This window comes from Rana temporaria, chromosome 9 (assembly GCF_905171775.1).
Source record: "Rana temporaria chromosome 9, aRanTem1.1, whole genome shotgun sequence".
Lineage (NCBI taxonomy): Eukaryota > Metazoa > Chordata > Amphibia > Anura > Ranidae > Rana > Rana temporaria.
The window spans coordinates 167,767,642-167,790,132 of record NC_053497.1 but is presented as its reverse complement, the minus strand read 5'-3'; the positions used below and the strand labels follow the sequence as shown (position 1 = coordinate 167,790,132).

General features: G+C 40.5%; 1 protein-coding gene across 8 annotated transcripts in view; it reads left to right on the top strand.

The window, feature by feature from the left end:
• The window catches only part of COL11A2 (collagen type XI alpha 2 chain), a 186,161-nt gene that overhangs the window by 139,442 nt on the left and 24,228 nt on the right, over nt 1-22,491 (top strand). For all 8 annotated transcript variants that reach the window (XM_040324940.1, XM_040324939.1, XM_040324947.1 and 5 more), the window contains 13 exons: nt 379-468; nt 2,333-2,386; nt 2,516-2,623; nt 6,217-6,324; nt 7,436-7,489; nt 11,443-11,496; nt 13,527-13,634; nt 16,087-16,140; nt 16,232-16,285; nt 17,898-17,951; nt 18,921-18,974; nt 19,108-19,215; nt 20,950-21,003. In XM_040324940.1, the coding sequence (XP_040180874.1) occupies nt 379-468; nt 2,333-2,386; nt 2,516-2,623; nt 6,217-6,324; nt 7,436-7,489; nt 11,443-11,496; nt 13,527-13,634; nt 16,087-16,140; nt 16,232-16,285; nt 17,898-17,951; nt 18,921-18,974; nt 19,108-19,215; nt 20,950-21,003 (954 nt within the window). The remainder of the gene's footprint in view (nt 1-378; nt 469-2,332; nt 2,387-2,515; nt 2,624-6,216; nt 6,325-7,435; nt 7,490-11,442; nt 11,497-13,526; nt 13,635-16,086; nt 16,141-16,231; nt 16,286-17,897; nt 17,952-18,920; nt 18,975-19,107; nt 19,216-20,949; nt 21,004-22,491) is intronic.

Sequence of the window (22,491 nt, the reverse complement as noted above, 5' to 3'; positions counted from 1 at the left end):
AGGCCACAGGGTACTCCGTTACCTTTATGTCTTTTGTAGCATGTAAGGCATGCAGGTGGAAGTATACAATGAAAAAAATTTAGCCACAAATACCCAGCCTCTAAAATTGAAAACTTTCTGTAAACTAGAGTGCAGGTTTAGTCTTGTTTTGCTGGCTGATGGATATTTTGATTTTTGGTAGTAGTGCTACACTGCAGTAGAAACCAAAAACCCATTTGGCTGTCATTAGTATAGTTTTAGTTTACGACTTTCATTGTCATAATTTTGCTTTTGCTAGCCATCCTTTTTTTCTCTGCTATAATGTTTAGTCTGGATTTTCTGATAGTCTTATCTTGTCTCTTCCTATTCCCCTACTAAATATTCTCTTACTTTAAACAGGGAGACCCTGGAACCCTTGGTGTTCCTGGTAAAGACGGACCTGCTGGTTTAAGAGGTTTCCCCGGAGAAAGAGGCCTGCCTGGTACTCCAGTGAGTAATGCAGCACTACAAATTCTCAAATAACCTTAATATTAATGATTGTATATTATGTAATCACTTTAGTTACACAGTAATACACAAAAGGCATGCTGAAGACTTTTATTAAATAGAGATTTAGAAGTTAGGTAGCATCAAAACGAAGGGGGTTTGTGCAGAAATTGTTTTCCTAAATTACCAAATGTATGATTAAAAAGCACACAGTTTGCCTATATAATAATGTTACCATTGCCAAATTCTAGGCAAGCATAAAGCACCTATTGATGCACATATCCCTGTGTCCATTCAGACACGAAGTCCCAATACAGTCCTGCCTCCTCTCTTCCCTGATTGGCTATCTGACTTTGATTGACAGCGGCGGGAGCCAATGGCGCCTCTGTTGTATCTCAGCCAATCGGGAAGGAAAATCTCAGATGGCTGAGACACTCCTGAACCTCGATGGATAGAGAGGGAGTTCAGGTAAGTGTTGGGGGGAGGGGGGGCTGAGGGGGGCTGTTGCACACAGAAGGCTTTTTATCTCAATGCATAGAATGCATTAACATAAAAAACCTTCTGTCTTTACAACCACATTAACCGCTTAACGACCGCCGCATGTACATATACGTCGGCAGAATGGCACGGACAGGCAGAACGACGTGCCCGCACGTCGCTGCCTAGACATGGGTCGGGGGTAAGTCGCTGCCTAGACATGGGTCGGTAAGCCTCTGGGAGCGATCCGGGATGAGGGCGCGGCTATTCGTTTCTAGCCGCTCCCCGGAGCTGAAGAACTAGGAGAGCCGTATGTAAACACGGATTCCCCGTGCTTCACTGTGGCGGCTGCATCGATTGTGTCATCCCTTTTATAGGGAGACACAATCGATGATGTCAGACCTACAGCCACACCCCCCTACAGTAGTAAACACACACTAGGTGAAACATAACTCCTTCAGCGCCCCCTGTGGTTAACTCCCAAACTGCAACTGTAATTTTCACAATAAATTTATGCATTTTTGCTGTGAAAATTACAATGGTCCCAAAAATGTGTCAAAATTGTCCGAAGTCGCAGTCACGAAAAAAATCGCTGATCGCCGCCATTAGTAGTAAAAAAAATAAAATAATAAAAATGCAATAAAACTATCCCTTATATTGTAAACGCTATAAATCGTGCGCAAACCAATCGATAAACGCTTATTGCGATTTTTTTTACCAAAAATATGTAGAAGAATATGTATCGGCCTAAACTGAGGAAAAAAAAAGTTTTTTTATATATTTTTGGGGGATATTTATTATAGAAAAAAGTAAAAAAAATTGCATTTTTTTCAAAATGTTCGCTCTATTTTTGTTTATAACACAAAAAATAAAAAATAAAAATACAGCCAAAAGAAAGCTCTATTTGTGGGAAGAAAAGGATGCAAATTTCATTTCGGTACAACATTGCATGACCGCGCAATTACCAGTTAAAGCAGCGCAGTGCCAAATTGTAAAAACACCTCTGGGCATTTAGCTGCATATTGGTCCGGGGCTTAAGTGGTTAATTCTCTCCCTTATCTTTTGTTGGATGATCTAACTGCCCTAAAGAAGCTTACAATATAAGGTTCTTATTCACATGCTTGCATACACACATGCACATTCAAGAGCCAATTTGGACAGAAGCCAGTTAAGCTACCAGTGTGGAAGGAACCTGGAGAAAATCATTAATGCACAAAAGACCCTAGTGCTGCAAGGCTGAAGTACTACCCACTAAGTCACTTTACACACATCATGCATGCAACTGACATTTATAACATCTCGAAGTCTAATCTATGTATCTTCTCTTTATCCTCGATTTATTCAGCATTACAGCTCTTCTTATCATATGTTGTCTTTGTTTTCAATTTAGGGTGGTCCAGGTCTGAAGGGTAACGAAGGTCCAGCAGGTCCATCTGGCCCTGCAGTAAGTATTCTTTTTTAGCATTTTATTTTCTGAATCCATGTATACCGACGTATTGTTATTGGCAATGCTACAAAGTATAGTTTACTGAATGTTCATATGATGTAACATGGAGTGGACTTTATCTTGCAGGGATCTCCCGGAGAAAGAGGTGGACCAGGCCAGGGTGGACCAATTGGGCCTCCTGGACGACCAGGCCCTCAGGGACCATCAGGTGCTAGCGGAGAAAAGGGTGTTCCAGTATGTATAAATCTGAGTCTGACTGAAAGCCTAAAAATGTTTCATGGATAAGATAATATATTATACCGTGACCATCCCGAGTGCTATAACTGACCACGCATGTTAAATATGCTCATGGGTCAGATTTTGGATAGATTGGGGAGAGGAGAAATGTATTGCTTAAATAGGTCTTGTGATTGACAGGATTGTTCAAGGGTCTCCAAACTTTCAAAACAAAGGGCCAGTTTACTGCCCTTCAAACTTTAGGCTGGATGGTTCTGGGGGCTAGAAGGAGTCGAAAATGCCCTGGCATTGGTCAGAGTAAATAATGCTATAGACTTGGAGTAAAAAATTACACCATTGGTGTCAGTGGGAGGAATAGTGTCCCATCATTGGTGTCATTAGGAGGAATAGAGACCCATCATTGGTGTCAGTTGGAGAAATAGTGTCCCATCATTGGTGTCAGTGGGAGAATTAGTTCCTCGTCATTGGTGACAGTGGGAGGAATAGTGTCCCATCATTGGTGTCATTAGGAGGAATAGAGACCCATCATTGGTGTCAGTGGGAGGAATAGTGTCCCATCATTGGTGTTAGTGGGAGAATTAGTTCCTCATCATTGGTGACAGTGGGAGGAATAGTATCTCATCATTGATGTCAGTGGGAGGGATAGTTTCCCTTCATTGGTGACAGTGGGAGGAATAGTTTGTCATCATTGGTGTCAGTGGGAGGGATAGTGTCCTATCATTGGTGTCATTAGGAGGAATAGAGACCCATCATTGGTGTCAGTGGGAGGAATAGTGTCCTATCATTGGTGTCAGTGGGAGGATTAGTTCCTCTTCATTAGTGACAGTGGGAGGAATAGTATATCATCATTGATGTCAGTGGGAGGAATAGTGTCCCTTTATTGGTGTCAGTGGGAGGAATAGTTTGTCATCATTGGTGTCAGTGGGAGGGATAGTGTCCCTTCATTGGTGACAGTGGGAGGGAAAGTGTCCCTTCATTGGTGACAGTGGGAGGGATAGTGTCCCTCTTCATTGGTGACAGTGGGAGGGATAGTGTCCCTTCATTGGTGACAGTGGAAGGAATAGTGTCCCTTCATTGGTGACAGTGGGAGGGATAGTGTCCCTTCATTGGTGTCAGTGGGGGGAATAGTGTCCCTTCATTGGTGACAGTGGGGGGAATAGTATCTCATCATTGGTGTCAGTGGGAGGGATAGTGTCCCTTCATTGGTATCAGTGGAAGGAAAAGTGCCCCAAGTGCTGGTTAAAGACAAGAAAAGGGCCACATTCAGCCCGTGGGCCGCAGTTTGAAGTTGCTCTGGGATCAGGGTGCAAACATATACTATATACCTCTGTCGAGCACGTCTATGTATTAAACTGTGGACACAAAAGATTGGTCTCTCTGCTGTCAGGTTATGCAGACACTTCCTAACACCATCTAGGGCTAACTTGAAAAAGTTGATCACAGGGAACAATAAAAGAAATATTTAAAGATAGAATTTGTTTTATTGGGAAATGAGAGATAGGATTTAATAGAACAATGAAGGAGAGATAATTAAAGTGGAACTTCACTCTCTCAATCAACAATGAATATTTATAATCCCTATGCTGTTTGCATTAGTAAATAGTTAGGAAAGTATATCATATTTACTTGTTTTAAACTTTTTTTATTTTACATTTCTTCAGTTACTTCCTGGTTTCCATGCCTAGGCAAGGGACTTTCTCGACTAAGCACACCCTCCTGCCTGCATGCCTGAGCTAAGGGCAGATGGATTCCAGGAAGTAAATGCTACATGAATCATCTACTCTTACTCAAGATGGCCACGGCCAGAAATGCTAAGGGGGTGTTTTTTCATAGTAATTTCTAAGCAAAATAAATCATAGAAACATGGATGGATGGGGGAGTTTGCGTTGAATATTAAAATGACATTAAAAAGCGTTTTTGGTTTGTGGTGCTCATATACAGTATAGTTCCATTTTATGGAGGATTACAATAATAAGGAAAAGGACGGAAGAGAAAATAATAAATGTTGAGGACTGGGAAACACAATGTTCTACTAAAATATACAGTATGATAACAAAAGTGGGAATCCGACATGTATTGAATAAAAGAACAAAATATTTTCAGTGTATCTGTCCACTAATATGTATTTACTATGTTTTATCTCTTTAAAATTGCTACCTGTCCTCCACTGAAATTTCATACAGTGTTGTCAGCCCTGTTCAGTTCTCCTCTGTGCATTACAGAACACCTCCCCTATATTATGGTGATATGTCGGGGGGGGGGGGGGTTGTAGTCCATAACAGAAGTTAAAGGACTAGGGTGACAACTCTGCTACTTCCAAGATGAATATAGTTCAGTGAGTTAATGTTGTCACCCAAGGAGAGGAAGTGTATTACTCGCAGGATGGACAGATGAAAAAAATCCTAAAAAAAGAAGCCACCACATCTAAGGAAAATTTTATATATATATTTTTTTCTTCTTGGGTTTAGATACTCAGGATTGGGAAATGGGATTTGAAAGATTAGCTTCACCATTTAGAAAGCGTCAACCTAGACCAGGAGTCTCCAAACTTTCTAAGCAAAGGGCCAGTTAACTGTCCTTCAGACTTTAGGAGGACAAGATTGAGGCCAGTGGTAGTAGAAAATGCCTCAGACTTGGTGGTCGGTGGGGGTAAAATAATTAAAATAAAGCTCCAGCACATATGCACGTGGCACATATTTACCAGCCTCTTCCTCGCTCTCCATCCTAAAACATTGGGGGGGAGCAAGGGAGCACACAGGGGGACTTGGGCAGCAGAAATAAGGGGAACAGGGACAGGAGAAGTGGCATACATTGGTACCAATCCCCTGTATTTTCCTCTTGTGGCAGCTGAATGTCAACAAGAGGGAGAGGAGGAGAAGTCTACTTTCAGCTGCTGCTGCAGGAAAATACTGATCGGTTGCACTAAATTCCACCCCTGTCAGAAGGATCGTGGTTTACCTGTCACCTGCCTGCGATCGATGAGTAGATCACGATTGAGGGGTTGACACCAGGATTAGGGTGTGCCCAGGCAAACCTGGCACACCCCTTGCGCACGCCTATGTAAGAGGTATTGGTATTAGTGTAAAGAATAATCCCCATGGTTGGTGTCAGTGGGAGGAATAGTGTCCCATCATTGGTATTAGTGGGAGGAATAGTGCCCTATCACTGGTACCAGTGTGAGGAATAGGGCCTCATCATTGGTATTAGTTGGAGGATTAGTGCCATATCATTGGTATTAGTTGGAGGATTAGTGCCCCATCATTGGTATTAGTTGGAGGATTAGTGCCATATCATTGGTATAATGGGAAGAATAATTCCCATCATTGGTGTCAGTGGAAGGAATCGTGCCCCATTCATAGTGTCAGTAGAAGGAATAGTGCCTTGTATCAGTGGTGGGAATAGTGCCCTAAGGGCAGGATAAAGGTAAGTAAAGGGCCACATCCGGCCCGCAGGCTGCAGTTTGGAGACCGCTGACCGCTGACCGCTAAGGGTGTTTTGACTATTTGTCTTGACCATTGGAACCCCGTACTATACACATTCATAAATTGATTTTAGACCTTGTATACAACAGTGTTTCTTTGGTTTTCCAGGGAGAAAAAGGACCAATTGGACCTGGAGGTAGAGATGGTTTGCAAGGGCCTGTGGGTCTCCCTGGAGCAGCCGGGCCTCCTGGAATCTCCGGAGAAGATGGTGACAAGGTATGGTTCATGTATGAGTATTCTGTGTTCTGTAAAAAAATAAAACATGCACCCTCTCTTTTCAAGTAAAAAAAATTGATTCATCCAGTGTTCACAGTGTACATCTTTCTTGATACTGATATGTAGTTTTATTTTCTCCAATGCATTTATGTCTTCAATTTTATCGCTTCCCTTGATTGCTGTCAGTCCTCAAAATCTTGACAATAGGATAGTTAATGTGTGATTTTTTGACAGCGCATAAGCAACGCCCAATGATATATTTAGTAATATACACATTCTAGTTTACGTTTGTGTTTCCTGGCTATGCCTAGCTTAGGAAATTAGGACAGTGTCTTTAATCAATATTGTGTAGCGCCTGTCATTGAATGGGTATGAGGAGCAACGTAATAGTTATACTCTCACTTTTTTTTTTTTTTTACATAATAATCTTTATTAAGTAAGAGAGGTGAGAAACATTTCAAGATGACATTTTCAAGCACGAAGTGCAACAGTCATAATTAGATTTGAACAATTGAACAATGGAATAACAATTTTCCAAAAAAACAAAAGAGGAAGTTTAGTGTTCAGCATTTCACATTAGAATTGTAAGTTAATATATCCCAGGGAACGAGGAACCTTGTTCATATAATGGTTAAGTGTAATTGATAATGGTTAAGTGTAATGGTTAAGTGTAATTGATAAGTTCAATTACCGGTTTCGGTCACACTGAAAGGTACACAAAATAACGAATATGTGAAGGGCAATACGAGTGTAAAAGAAAAACGAGGGGAGAAGGAAAGAAGAAAAAAAGGGAGTGGGCAGGGGGATTAGTTTAGAGGAAGAGGGCCGAGGACAATGGAAATACAGAAGAATAGGAAGCCCACTCTCTCAGTCCACCACGTGCACCCCCCACATGTGACAGGAGAGCAAACCCAGCCAGGGATACACTCATCTTTTAACAGTGTTTTATAAAGAGTAAATAGTATAGATAACAATTCCTCAAATTACTCACTTTCCTTGTAGTAGGCCTTGTTCCAGCTTAAACATTAGTTGTGTAGTATGTGTTTGTTTACCATGATATCATGTAGTATTCCTGTATTATTCATCTAGTGTAAAACTTTGTGTTTTCAAGGGTGAAGTTGGAGAGCATGGTCAAAAAGGAGGCAAGGGTAACAAGGGAGAGCATGTGAGTATTCCTTTTTATTTTCAGCTATGAATTCTAAATCTGAAAAGTTATTTTGGTCTACATATACTCAAATTTTCATGGCCACAGGACAATTCTACATAAATTAGTTAGATGCATAGTAGGAGCTATTATTTAGATTTATGTATTTATTGGTACATTAAACTTTAGTGCTAGGAGACCAGTATTGTAATTTTTGCCACTATGCCACTCCTTCTTGATGCTAATGCCACATACACACGAGTGGAAATTCCATCGGAAAAACCTTGGATGGTTTTTCCGACGGAATTCCACTCAAGCTTAGCTTGCATACACATGGTCACACAAAAGTCCTCTGAACTTTCGACCGTCAACACTATGACGAGCCAAGAAAATGAAGTTCAATGCTTTTGAGCGTGCCTCGAATTGTTTCCGAGCATGCGCCGGAATTTCGCGCGTCGGAATTGCTACAGACGATCGGAATTTCCAGGCGGAAAAATTGAGAACCTGCTCTCAATCTTTTGCTCCGATGGAGCATACACACGGTCGGAATTTCCGACCAAAAGCTCACACCGGACTTTTGCTGGCGGAAATTCCGAACGTGTGTACAGGGCATTAGAGGTGAAAGTATTGCCTCAAGTGTCTCAACATTCATAATTATCTTGTGCGATTCTAAAGCACCTCCACTCTTAACCCCTCCCAACCTGAACCCTTAGCTTAATCCCTCTCCTCCTAACAGTTAACCTGTCCCTTAGCGTGTAAACCCAATCTCCAAATCTAAACCCTAAAGTAAGTCCGGAATGCATCATACTCAATTAACTCCACTACCAGGGGCCTCTGTGCTGAAAGAAGACTGCTCGAAAAGACCATATCTACAGGATCCCATTGACAGATGTATCTGATGTGTGTCTTCATGGCTTACAGTCATCAGCACTAATTTCCTTCTTCAGAACTGAAGAGCAGTTGCTGATGAATCTATTTTTCCCAAAAAATGTAACTTAAAATACCTATATAATGATTACATCAATCATTGGTAGACCAAAACATCATATGGCTGGAAAACAGGTTGTCTGTTGGTCCATGTTTTGTTTGGGTGGAAACTTTACAAAGTGCATCTTAATTGACTACAATAATAAAATATGACAGAAAAAAATGCAGCTATGGAAATACAGTGGAACCTCGGATTGCGAGTAACGAGGTTAACGAGCGTTTCGCAATACGAGCACTGTATTAAAAAAAATCCTAACTCGTTTTGCGAGTGTTTTTTTCACAAAATGAGCAGGATTCAGGCCAAAGCGGTGTGCGGTACCGCGTTTGGCCTGAGGTGGGGGGCGCCGGAACCGAGTGGAGCCAAACGGCGCTGACCACAGCCGATCAATGCCATTTGGAAATGCACGGGAAGGCCCTAGGACAGTTCGGCTGAACTCGGCAAACCTCGGGTATGGAGTCTTTTCGAGGTTTGTCGAGGTGTCCTCAGGCCTTTCCGGCTGTTTCCTAGGCTCTCCGGCACCCCCCACCTCTGGCCGCATGCGGTATTGCATGCCATTGAAGTCAATGCGGAACTAATTATTTTCGTTTCCATTGACTTCAATGGGGAAACTTACTTTGATATGTGAGTACTTTGGATTACGACTTACGAGCATTCTCCTGGAATGGATTATGCTCGTAATCCGAGGTTCCTCTGTAGCTACTAGTTACATTTAACATACACAAAAGTATTTTTTTTTTAACCTAGACAAAACTTTTTTTGTGAATTTGGATAGAATGGAAAAAGTGAATTCCTCTGTCAGTGAAAATCTTGCCAATTACTTATTTAATTTTATCTCCTTGTCCATAAATGCTATTAAGAATATGTAAAGATAGTTCCCCTACTGTATGAGGCTGCAGGACCTACATTCCAGCCTTAAGAGATAACCCATCACCAAATAGCCCAGCCGTACAGAAACAACCCATGTCTTATTGCATACATGGCCATGTGTTGCATCCTGGCCTACCAAAATATCCTACCTGTTCCTCCATGCATAGCCAATTCCTGTATTCTAGCCCTATGGAGACAACCTAAACAATCCTTCCTCCATACATAGCAAAGGCCCTCATCCCAGCCTGATGGAAACAACCCTTCAAAACTTCATCCATACATTGCATCCCAGCATAATACAGGGAATCAACCCTTCTCTCAATTTATACATGACCAGGGCCTGCATCCATCTCTCCATCTATACAAGGCCAGGGCCTGGTTTATGAAGGCAATTCATTCTCTCCTCCATACTTGACTAGGGCTTGCATCTCAGCCTTATAGAAACAACTCCATAAGCCATTTCTTTGCAAAGATATAATGCCACAAAAACACTTAACTCCTCAGTAGGAAGAATCAACTCATCTGTAATGTTAGGGGCTACCAACTTAGTAAGCATGGTATGCTAAGCTACAAATTGTGACCACCACTTGCTGGTTGACTTTTATTTTTATTCCCCCTTTCTTCCCCCTCTTTTCTTTGTCCTCTAAATTGTTTTCCCAACTTCCTCTCTTATTTCTCTTCTCTTAACCCCAGGCTCCTAAGGCCGGGTTCACACGTATGCAAATTGAATGCGCGTTTCCCCACATTCAATTCGCATAGCAGGAGAATGTGATTGGTTCTCTATGGAGCCGGTTCACATATCTCTGCAGCGGGTCCGGTGCGGAGTGTCGGAAAAACCTGTGCCTTTTTTGGTGCATTTCAGGTTCAATTTCAGCGTAAAATTCGGGCTGAAATCGGACCTGAACCGGTGAACCAGCACGCACTGGACCCCTGCTGTGAGCCGCATGCGGGGACTGTGTGAACTCGGCCTAAGTCAACTGCAAATTGATTATTCATCCAAAATGATATAATAACAACCTAATCAAGTTTTCTAATATTTCCTTGTGCTATTTAAATGTGTCACATGGTGTATAAATAAATACTTGCACTGTACTGTCATCAGACTGAAGGTTTGCGATTCTAGCTGCTGTGTTGTTGTTCTCGGTGCATTATAAAGAATTTCAAACAATATTTCCTCTCACTTCCTGTCCTAGTGACACATGAGGGAAAATGAGGAAATGAGGGCAAAAATTTCATCTGGGAACACAGACAACAATTAACAGTCAATAGATGTTTTCAAGTCATGCATTAGATTTGAACATTGCTTGCTGTGTTCAGTCAGGGATTGGACATTTTAGGATCAACCTTTAGCAACAACAAGCACTTCTGAATGCTGGAAACTTTGATTGTTAAAACACAGAGACTTTCAGACTTGTTGAACAATCTTTGTGTGAGTGGTTGCTAATTGTTACCTTTTTCTGTGGAGAAAAGGGAATAAAACCGTCTTCACATTCACTTGTTGGTTGAGTAATGGAGAAGATCACAGCAGGTCCAAGGAATGTTGCAATAGGACACACAGATGTAGGGATGTCTGTTGTAGTTAGTAAGGCCTTTCCTTTCAATGGCTAGCTACAGTGCCACAGATTCTGTTAATAGTGTATATTTTTTTAAGGGTTAGGGAGTAGGGAATGGTTATTGCTGTCTGTATACCATTAGGGAGATTCTCTTCACTTCCTGTCATCTTGGAAAAACAAGAGGAAATGAGATTAAATCTCTCCAAAGAGAGAGGAAATCCACTTGGACAGTTCTCATTTTAGCTAGATGTCATTATTGGATGATTTCCCCTCACCTCCAGTGGCAGCTGAATCATTTTGGATTTTGCGTCACCTGCAGTCCCAGTGACAATGGGCAGTAAAGTTGAAATAAAAACCCAACAAAGGCTCTGTACGATAAATCTTTGAAAGGGGTAAATTGTAGAGGAAATAGAGAGGGCCCTGTATCCTGAATGGAGGCCACTGAAAGTTTAATTATGATAGAACATGGGACATACAATGCCAGTTTCTCTTTTTTACTTGTATGAACTGTATTTTGTATTTTGCAATATGATATTTCATATTTCTGCTTTATTGTTTTTACTCAGGGTCCTCCGGGTCCACCTGGTCCTATTGGCCCTGTGGGACAGCCAGGTACTCCGGTAAGTAAGATTAGGCTCTTTATATTATGATATGTAATAATTTAAGTAAGCTACACATTTTCTCAATTTGTGAGCACCGGTTAAAATTTACAGATCGCTTGTCGACACAATCACAATGTACAGTAAACTAATGTACAGTATATCGGGGAAAGGAAATAATTATGGTTTAAGGGACCTATTTCCTGGAAATCTAAATGCACCGAATACAGAGGAAACCAGACCGGATACACAATTAGGAACAGTTGTGAGCTATGAACTTCTAGCCCTAGACATGAGATTTTTTTGACCTGTGACCTTTTTCCTTCTCCATGAAGAAAGTAGATGATTACATGTGTTCTGTTTCCTCTTTTCTCCTTTTAAAAACAAAAGTTCCTAAGTGCCGGTTCACACTACCGCGACTTGGGATCCGACTTGTGTCGCCCCAAGTCGCGCGACATGAGAAATTCAATTGAAGTGAATGAGAGCCGTCATATTGTACACTACTGAAGTCGCTCCGACTTCAGAAAAGGTTCCTGTACTACTTCAAGGCAACTTCTAGGCAACTTGTACCCATTGATTTCAATAGAAGTTGCCTCCAAAGTCGGATCGCTGTCTTAACTATAGCAACTTCACAGGAAGAGAAAATAGTTTTCTCAGACAAACCCCTCCCTCCCACAGAGATGATTATTGTTTGATTGGCCACTGGCAAAGTTTCCTGTCCTGGAGGCGACTTGAAGTTGCCTCAAAGTTGCCTTGAAGTTGCCTTGAAGTTGCATCGCAAAGTCATGCCGACTTTCATGTAGCTGTAGTGTGGAGCGGCACTAACTGTGACTTTCTTTCCCATTAGTAGATAAATATTCTTGCCTCCTACTCTCTTCTTTCACCTAAGGCTTAGATGATCTTGACTTAGTTCCTCTTCCTCCAAAAGAAATGTAGGTCAGGAAAAGTAGGGTCCCACAATTAATTTTGGGTTTCTGATATTGTTATTTCTCATATTATTACACAGAACCATGGGTATACGTATAGTTAGGGTCCCACTGGAATGCTGGTATTCTTAACTGTGGATCCCACCTCCATTAGATATATTTTCCCAGACCTCATGTCTTGCTGTCAAGACCTCATGTCTTGCTGTACAGTGTAGATGTTCCTAGCTGTGAATTATTTTTAAAAGAAAAGAAACAATGGTATTTTCTTCCCATGATGGAATTAGTGATGGGCAACAATGATTCTGGCACACATTTGATCATTAGCTGCCCCGAGGAGCCATACAATACATTTCTAATTGATGAGAAAACAAGTAAATAATTGACCCATATCTGCCATTTTGCTTAGTCAGATCCTCCAGTTAGGCATCACTGAGTTGCCCAACTCATCACTAGTTGTAAAGGTCCTTCCTTTGCTGGGTTTATATTCTGAATTTCATTTCACATGCTCTATGTCCATAGCTATGACATTCCTTTTTTTCCTTAAAATTTGTAGTACACAATCCCACCTAAGGCCATCCTTTTTCTAGATGTTAGATGTTCTTCTATAATTCAAAGTAGAACTTAACATTTCACCATTTGTGTGAAAGGCTTCTAATAGTAAGGGCAGCATGTTCATTTTCTGCCTACATGGTAGCTTATGCTGGAAAAAGTCTGTTTAGTTAAAAATTATATTTTCAAAAAATCCATTTTGATCTTGAAAGAACAATTTTTTTTATTTTCATATTTACATTTTTTAGCTTTCCAAGTGCATTCCTATTATACCGTGAGCTAAATAACAATTCAAGAACCAACTTCAGCCATTCTAAATCGATAGAATATGAAGGGCTGTAACTTCAACCTTTCTTCAGATAGAAAGTTGTAGATTGTTTTTATTATTTGTACTAATTACCTTTCATATACTCTAAAAAGAAAAGTTGATTAATTTTTAGGATATGTGGAAACTACTTTCAGTAATTTACACTAAAAATGTTTTTCTAAAGGTTATTTAGGGATTATACATCAGAGAAATATTTTCACTGGGATAAAAACATATATGATAAAATTGTATTTATTTTTTTAAATCAGGGTGTTGATGGAGAGCCTGGTCCCCGTGGGCAGCAGGGAATATTTGGAGCAAAAGGAGATGAAGGTACCCGTGGATTCCCTGGATCTCCTGGACCTATTGGACTGCAGGTGAGATAAGAAAGGCTCCTTGTGTATAAATTCAGTAAACTAGGATATGGCAGGACTCTACTGCAAAAATGTTTGAGCACCAAAAGTAATATGATACAGAAAAGAAAAACACTATTTCCTTTTATTACCTTTTTTTTATTACTTATTAGTATATTGATTTTGCTTCAGCATATACAACTGTTTGCATTACCTCAAAAGGGACCAAAATGCACACATTTTATATATCTTGACAAGCAGCAGGCAAGTCTCCAAACTTACTAAACAAAGGGCCAGTTTACTGTCCTTCACACCTTAGGAACGTCGGACTGTGGACAGTGCAAGTAAAAAATGTCTCATCTTTGGTATAATGGGGGAAATAATGCCCCATTTTTTGAGTCAGTGAGATGAATAGAGCCCCATCATTGGTGTTATTGGAAGGAATAGTCCCCCTTCATTGGTATCAGTAAAATAAATAGTGCCCCATCATTGGTGTCGGTGGGAGGAATAGTACCCAATCATTGATATCAGTGGAAGGAATAGTGCCCCATCTTTGGTATCGGTGAAAGAAATAGCACCCCATCATTGGTGTCAGTGGGAGCAATAGCACCTCACCATTGGTATCAGTGGAAGGAATAGTGCCCAATTGTTGTTGTCAGTGGAAAGAATAGTGCCCCATCATTCCTGTCAGTGGGAGGAATAGTGCCCTGTAATTGGTATCAGTGGAAGGAATAATACCCTCTCATTGCAGTAAGTGGATAGAATGGTGCCCCAAAGGGCCAGATAAAGGCAAGTAAAGTGCCGCATCTGCCCCCTTGGACCACAGTTTGGAGACCACTGATATAGCACTCGGGCTCTCACACTGGGGCTGCAGGGAGGCGTTTTTCAGGCGCTTTACAGGTGCTATTTTTGGCCCTTTAGCGTCTGAAAAACGCTTTCATTGTGTAATTAGGTGTGACTGGCTCATCCAAATTAAAGGACGTTGGCCTGTAACCCCAAAAGCATATACAAAATATACTGTATACCACAAGGGCAGAGATAAATAGATGATTACTTATGGGCTGTATAAATTCTATATAAAGGTTTATATTTTATTGTTGTTACTAAAGTTATAATACAAAAATTTGCCAAATTGATAACACCTACAAATTCACCACTAAACGTCAAATGACAATACTATCAAACAACGTTACCGTCAATATAGATCATTCTAACTCACATCTCTATGACTAGCTAGCTTTTAAAATGTTTGTTCCCTAATAGTCCAGATAATTCAAAGTGGTCAATTCATCCAGCTGTCCTAAATTATTTGTACTCCTATAAGGCCATAAGTCCTATCCTAGATGACTATATACATTTGTAGAGATAGGAGTTCTCAAAAACTTGTAGGAAGTGTATATTTTGCAGAGACTATGCACCAAAGTCCACCATATAGAAATACTGTATATCTTGGTAACTGCAATGGCCACACATCTTTATGAATATATACCTTCTCAATTAGAGCCACTAGGAGCCAAATATGCAATATCAATGCCTATGGATAGATGATAGCCATCTGAATGTCCATGACATATGGTTAACAAGGCTGGAATACATGAACAGCTATGAGCCAGACAGAGAAAGGAAGGAACACCGCTCACCAACCCAGTGCATGGATATATGAATGAGTGTGGTCTCAGCCAGTGCTGCTCCAGCCACTCCCTCTGACATGTTTCGTCCCACACACTGGGGCTTGGTCACAGCTATGAGCCAGAGCTACTGATCCATCTGACCACCCTAAGCGAACTCCCAGCATGTTTCCCATTATGGTGGGTCCCCTGGGCATCTATGTAATGGGCCATTCTCATTGGTGGTCCCCATACACACACACAGAAGAGTGCAGCATCAAAGGAAGGGGGTCGTGGGCAACTACATTGATGTGTCTCACCCTTATGACTCATGGGCTTTGAAGATGTGAGTGACCCACAATTATGGTGGTGTTGTGTGACAACATTGTCATTTTAGGTTTGGCCGTAGATCTGTAGATGTTGTTATTATCAGTTTGGTTAATATTTGTATTATAACTTTGATAACAGCAATAAATGTAAAATTTGTACCTCATTTGGCTAGCAGAGTGGGGCCTTCAAGCATATACACACTGATGTACTTTTTCGATAGAAAGCATAGCATGCAGGTACAATACATTTTTATGAGACACCCATATTTATTTTTTTAAATTTAGCACATATTTAAAAAAGTATTACTGCTTTTATACATGCTGACAAGTTTGCTGTAGAATAAATATATACAAAAATCAATACATATTAGTTAACATGTACCTTCACTTTAAAATACCATAGCTTTTCTTCAAATGTTAACTATAGCTTCATAATGCATAAAAAAAATACATGGAAAAGGTTTATGTTACACAACTAAATTATACAGTTACATGTGTTGTCTTATATATACTTGATAAACTTATTCCCCTGTATTGCAGGGATTACCAGGACCATCTGGAGAGAAGGGAGAGACTGGAGATGTTGGACCTATGGTGAGTGTATGCGTCTACTATGCAATATCATTTATTCTGCTTTTTCATGTGCAGACAACATTGCTAAATAATTTCTTCTTTCTCAACTCAGGGCCCACCCGGACCACCTGGACCACGTGGACCTGCTGGCCCATCAGGAGCTGATGTAAGTGTTTGTTTCTTGCAAATTTGTTTTCTGATCCTTCCCTTATCCACATGATCCAAACATTCTGCAGGTTTCCATAGACATAACAACTATGATTACTGAATTTAATGTTGGTTGGATTGGCTGATGATCTCAATGGAACCTGCAGATTTCACTGACCAAGCATTCTAGGGAAAGAGGGAACAGCAAGTAAACATGTTGGGAATCCTGGTCTAATTTTTGTTGTTTTTCCCTATGATCGGCCATTACCAAAGGTCTCTGCATATGCTTTCCTCTGCACTTTCCATAGCCCTATGTGTAAACACTCAAGCAACGCCTAGCACACATCTAAAGTTGTTGGTCTGGCTAAGGGTAGACACCAAAAAAAGACGCACCTCATCCCGAAATTTAATTTAGAGAAACAAGGAAAAGAAGGGACTATAGCAGTGCTTGAATAAGATAATACCATAACAATGGAAGACTCAGATACAATTTGAGTAAAAAAATACAAAATGATTTATTTTTAATTATACAAAGTTGGTAAAAAAATAGAGCGATAACACAATGTCGGTCATTCACAATAAAGTGATTCCGAATGGTGGTTACATTAGAGATTTAATGGTGGATTGAGTAATCATACGTTATCCCGACATGTTTCGCCATCAGGCTTCATCAGGGGATGTATGTCTCAACCATACACAGAAAAGGCAACTATATAAATACAAGAAGAAAAAGGAAAACATGATAATACAATACAAAAATCACATTTGTTTTGGAGATCTACCCCTGTTGACAGGTCCACCAGTGGAAAAAGGGAACTTGCTACCAAGGGCCCTAATGCCCCTATGCAGATGGAAAAAGACACAGGGGCTAAAAAATGGGGAAGACCATCCAAGCGTCAGGGGCCCGACCAAACCCCGAGCAACTATGCAAACACAGTGAGCGCTCTAAAGACCTGGCCAAAAAAGAAGAATGGAAATAAGCGGAAATTGAATCAAACAGTCCTGCTGAAAGAGGCTTAATATATATATATATATATATATATATAATCAACAGAAAACAGCAACCATACAAAAGGGAGGGTTGCATAAAGAATTTTATGTACATATACATGAATAACAGGAATCTCAATCAGAGTACTTAAAATCAAGATTCAAAATAACGCGGGGGGGGGGGGGGGGGGGCACCTGTGGATAAGGATGCCGAATATATCCAAAAAGAGAAACTTTATGGAAGATCTACTCAACACGCAGAGTCTTCCAAGAAAGAACCTAGCACATGTTTATACCGGCAGCTATCCAAGTAACATCTTTGGAGGATCAGACCATGCTTGCATGTCCGACTATCCTCTGATGTCTATGACAGAATGTAAAAAAAGAAAACAAGAATTTATAAATATGACATTTCGAATACAGCATATGCGCCAACCTGATATGACGTTTAGTATCATCGCACTACTTTAAATTGAGTTTTTCATTTGTTTCCAAATTACTGATAGTTGTTAAATCTTTCTATATGTCAGTAAGAAAATGTTTACTAAGCTTAATATTAAGCATCTTTCTGTTCATCTTCTTGGTTTCCTCACTTTTCTTTATTCCGTTGTATCATAACAATCTTTTATTGTCTTCTACAGGGTCCACAAGGTCCTCCTGGTGGAATTGGAAACTTGGGACCTCAAGGAGAAAAGGTAAGGTCCACATTTCCACATTTCAGCGGTTCCCATTGAATTGTTAGCATAATTCTATGGATATTACATTATATTTATGAGCGAGTGAGAAACTTATATAGCGCAACACATGCGAACTGAATCGCCTCTGGGCGCTTGGTATCCATTCCCTGGGCCCTCAGAATAGATGGGTCTTGATCTTTCTCCTGAAGGCCAGGTGGTTTATCTCCAATCGAATGGTGGTTGGTAGAGCGTTCCATAGTCTGGGTCCTTGGACCGCAAATCTTCGTTCTCCTTTGGACTTGTATCTGGCTTTGGGTATCTGGAGTAGATTTTGGTTGGTGGATCGCAGAATGCGATTGGTGTTGTGAGCTTTTAGTTTCTCGCATAGATATTGGGGGGCATTCCCATAGATACATCTATGCGTTAGACAGAGAGCTTTGAAAGTGATTCTGTCTTTTACGGGCAACCAATGAAGGGATCTCAACGAAGGTGAGATTGATTCCCCTGTTTTTTTTCCCAGTGACAAGTCGAGCGGCCATATTTTGAACGACTTGCAGAGGAGTGATTTGTTATTTTGGGAGTCCAAGATAGATGAAATGCAAACATAAACAAACAGGCACATGTACATTTGCAAAAGAAACACTAGGTGATTCTCAAGTTTCCTTTTCCAGCACATACAAGTTAGATCTCAAACATAAGTCTCCCAAACATGGCTTTACTGAAAACTCCAAAACCAGGTGTTTCCTGACCGGTGGTCAGCTATGGTAGCAAAAATGTTAGTAGATTTTTACATCATATAATTTTACAGAAGCCATATCAAGCATGGTGGGTCACTTTGATGCCTTCAGGATAGGTAGAGTGGGGTAGCTAATTAAAAAGTGACAATGATAACCTGAATTTAATCAAAGGAAGCGTGAAAGAGAAATTTTGCTTTATGCATAGGATACATAAATATAGGGTACAGTAACCCTTTGTTTTTTACTTTAGGGTGAACCTGGTGAAACAGGTGTTCCTGGTATCCAAGGAGAACTTGGACCTAAGGTGAGTTTTTATCTATTGTATTGTCATCATCCTTGTCATTGTGATCATCCATTGCTTAGCACCACATGGTGTCATGAATTATAAATTATACTAATGTCCTCTTTGAAATATTTTTTTAATTCTTGCCCTGTAGGGACCACGTGGAGACAGAGGTGAAAAGGGAGAGTCTGGCCAATCTGGCGACGCTGGACCCCCAGGTGGAAAAGGACCTGTTGGTGATGATGGACCTAAAGGAAATCCAGTTAGTATATAGAAGTCACCTCCACATCTTAGAAATAATCAGTGGAAATAATCAGTGGACCACAGCAGGCCTTCCAGTAGGATGAATGTTTAACCATTATATTATTATAACATGTTTGAGCTAATCAATATAGAAAAGAATTCAATCTAAGTTTCCATATCCCTGTATAGATTACCTGGTAGTCCATCAGGACTGTATTTACGATAAATAATTTTAGACCAGGGTAGCATGATAAGAGGGAGGTTTTCCAAACCTCAAGTGTTACAAACTATGAAAACTTTCCCTTATTTGGTTTCCCTTGTCTGTCTACCTCTGGATAATCTTACATAGTTACATAGTTAGTCAGGTTGAAAAAAAGACACAAGTCCATCCAGTTCAATCTTGGCTGAATTCAGCTAGCGAACTGTAGGCGAAGGGAGTGCAGAGGCTGTTTAGAGGAACCAGAAGGCTCTTCATAGTTCAAGAAGCACAAGACCATTCTCTTGTCTTGAGTGGTTTTTATAGTTGTAAAGTATTTCTGCATATAAAGCAGACCCCCATATATCATGTTATAGAGCATTCTAGCAAAGGCCTTTACTAAAACAATCACTTGATTCAAGAGGTAGAGCTTGTCCAAAAGGGTGTCAACATTCAGGTGTGCCCAGAGGAGGATGGTGTCCAAATACTTTTTAATTTTTCTTTTACATTTTTTCTCTTTATTAGAGTGATATTTTAGCTTAGGCCAAGCAGTTTGGATGACCTCTGCAGACACCATTGGCAAGTTTCATTGACTCTTGTCTAGTTTTTCTATACAGTTATGTAAGAAATTCAAGTTTAACTAGAAAGAAAACTTTTTTATATATTTTTTTTAGCTTTTAAAAGAATGTAGATGGATTAGAACACCTAATTTTATTTACCCTCCCTATTTGTCCCTTTTTACCATTAATATCAAAAGTAAAAGTAAAAGAAAATCCCAAATTGTGGGTTGTTCTCAGAACAGTAATGCCCTGCACACACTCTCGGTCCATCCGATGAAAACGGTCTGATGAATCGTTTTCATTAGTTAACTGAAACTGACTGATGGTCAGTCGTGCCTACACACCATCAGTTAAAAAAACGATCGTGTCAGAACACGGTGACGTAAAACACGACGACGTGCTGAAAAAAATGAAGTTCAATGCTTCCAAGCATGTGTCGACTTGATTCTGAGCATGCGTGGATTTTCTAACCGATGGACGTGCCTACAAACGATCGTTTTGTTTCTATCGGTTAGGTATCCATCGGTTTAATTTAAAACAAGATTGCTTTTTTTAACCTATGGATAAATAACTGATTGGGCCTACACACGATCGGTTTGGTCCGATGAAAACGGTCCATCAGACCGTTCTCATTGGTTTGACTGATCGTGTGTACGCGGCATTACAGAGGAGAAATCTTCCAAAAATTGTTTTGCCTAAAGACCCTACTTTACTTATTGTACTTTAATGTCCCACTATATGACCCTGGTAAATATACAATATTAACTGAAAACAACGTAACAGTGCTTTCAATAAACAATGGACATAAATCTAAATTGTATTTAAATACCCCAACTGAAGCCCTCAAGTGTGCCCTCAATTGTGCATTTGACAATCAGGATATAGCATACATTTGATTATATTTATTCAGCTGTGTTTAATATGGATATTGTTTTCAAATGAATTCAGATCTTGAGATGACCTCAGATTACTTTTAACTGTTTCTGTCATTATTTAGGGTCCTGTAGGCTTCCCTGGAGATCCCGGACCCCCTGGAGAGATGGGACCTAGAGTAAGTATGGCGGCAATAAATTCACATTGTCTATCAAATGAATTCAATATTGATTTTTAAGTAATGTAGATGACTTATCTGTGATTTCTGTGATTTCTGTGATTTCTTAAATAAACCCCAATTAACTGCACTTTTATACGATAGCTACACTATTGACAAATATGACAAACAGCATTTTGTATAACACCAACACTAAAGTAATGCCAATAGTGGTATTCAGAAAAGCACCCTAATATACAACTTATACTATAGTAAACACTACTTTAGTTAAAGGGGTTGTAAACCCTTGTGTTTTTTCATCTTAATGCATCCTATGCAGTAGTATTAATGATGGGAGCATATCTTCTTCTTGGGGTTAAAAACAGAAGTAAAGACCTGGGAACAGGGGTTAAATAGTTTCCCACTCAGCATTAAACATTTTTTAAAGTTTGTTTTAAAAGGAAACCTGTACCGGGAATAATACAGAGGCTAGTATTGCATTGCTTACTTCTTTCCACAAATGCCAGTAGCCTGGCAGTCTCTGGCTTGTACTTTAAGTCCCTTCCACACGGGGACGGGTCCATCAGCGGTGCCCGCCAGCTCAGCGGGAGATCTCCGTTGATCTCTGCTGAGCCAGTGGATGACAGGTCCCTATCTGCTCACTGAGCGGGGAGGAGCTTTTCGAGCGCCGCTGCTTGCATGGAGAGATCGGACGTAAACGGACAGCATGTTCGTTTTCATCAGATCTCACCCGATCCGATCCGTCTGATTTTAGCGGGCATGGTCATCGCTGACATCCGATGCTCCATAGACAGGCATGGAGCGACCGTTCAGGTCTGCCGAATAAACTGACATAAACCTGAACGGTCCGTGTAAAAGGGGCGTAAAACACTGAGCTGAAAAAAGGAAGCGGATCAGGACACTGAAGTGAAGTCAGAACTCTAATCAGCATACTTGCTTCTAGAACAACCTAGAAAGTTTTGAAATCATTGGATCAGCATGATAGTCAAAAAACTAGTATAACCTGGTAGAAGAGGTCAACAGCTGACACCCACATTTGAACATTGTATTGGCCTTCAGTGAAGCAGGATAGAAGTTTAGAGACTGAGTTACTAGAGTGCCAATACAGTGCTGGCCCTGGGGCAATTTCCTGGATCAATAGTGTTAAAGGAAGCCTCTGCCTATCAGGCCTCGTACACACGACCGAGAAACTCGACGGGCGAAACACATAGTTTTCCTCGTCGAGTTCCTTGTTAGGCTTGTCGAGGAACTCGACAAGCTTGCTTTGCGTACACACAGTCAAGCCAAATTCTCCTCGTTCTCAAACGCGGTGACATACAACACATACAACGGCAGGGGAAGTTCGATTCCACTGGCTAAACTCTTGGGGCTGCTTTTGCTAATTTCATGTGTTTGCGTGTTAAATAAAAGTTTGGTAAGAGACGATTTGCACTTTTCAGTCTGTTACAGCTTTAAAAATGTGTTATCTCCATTACAAATGCTACTTTT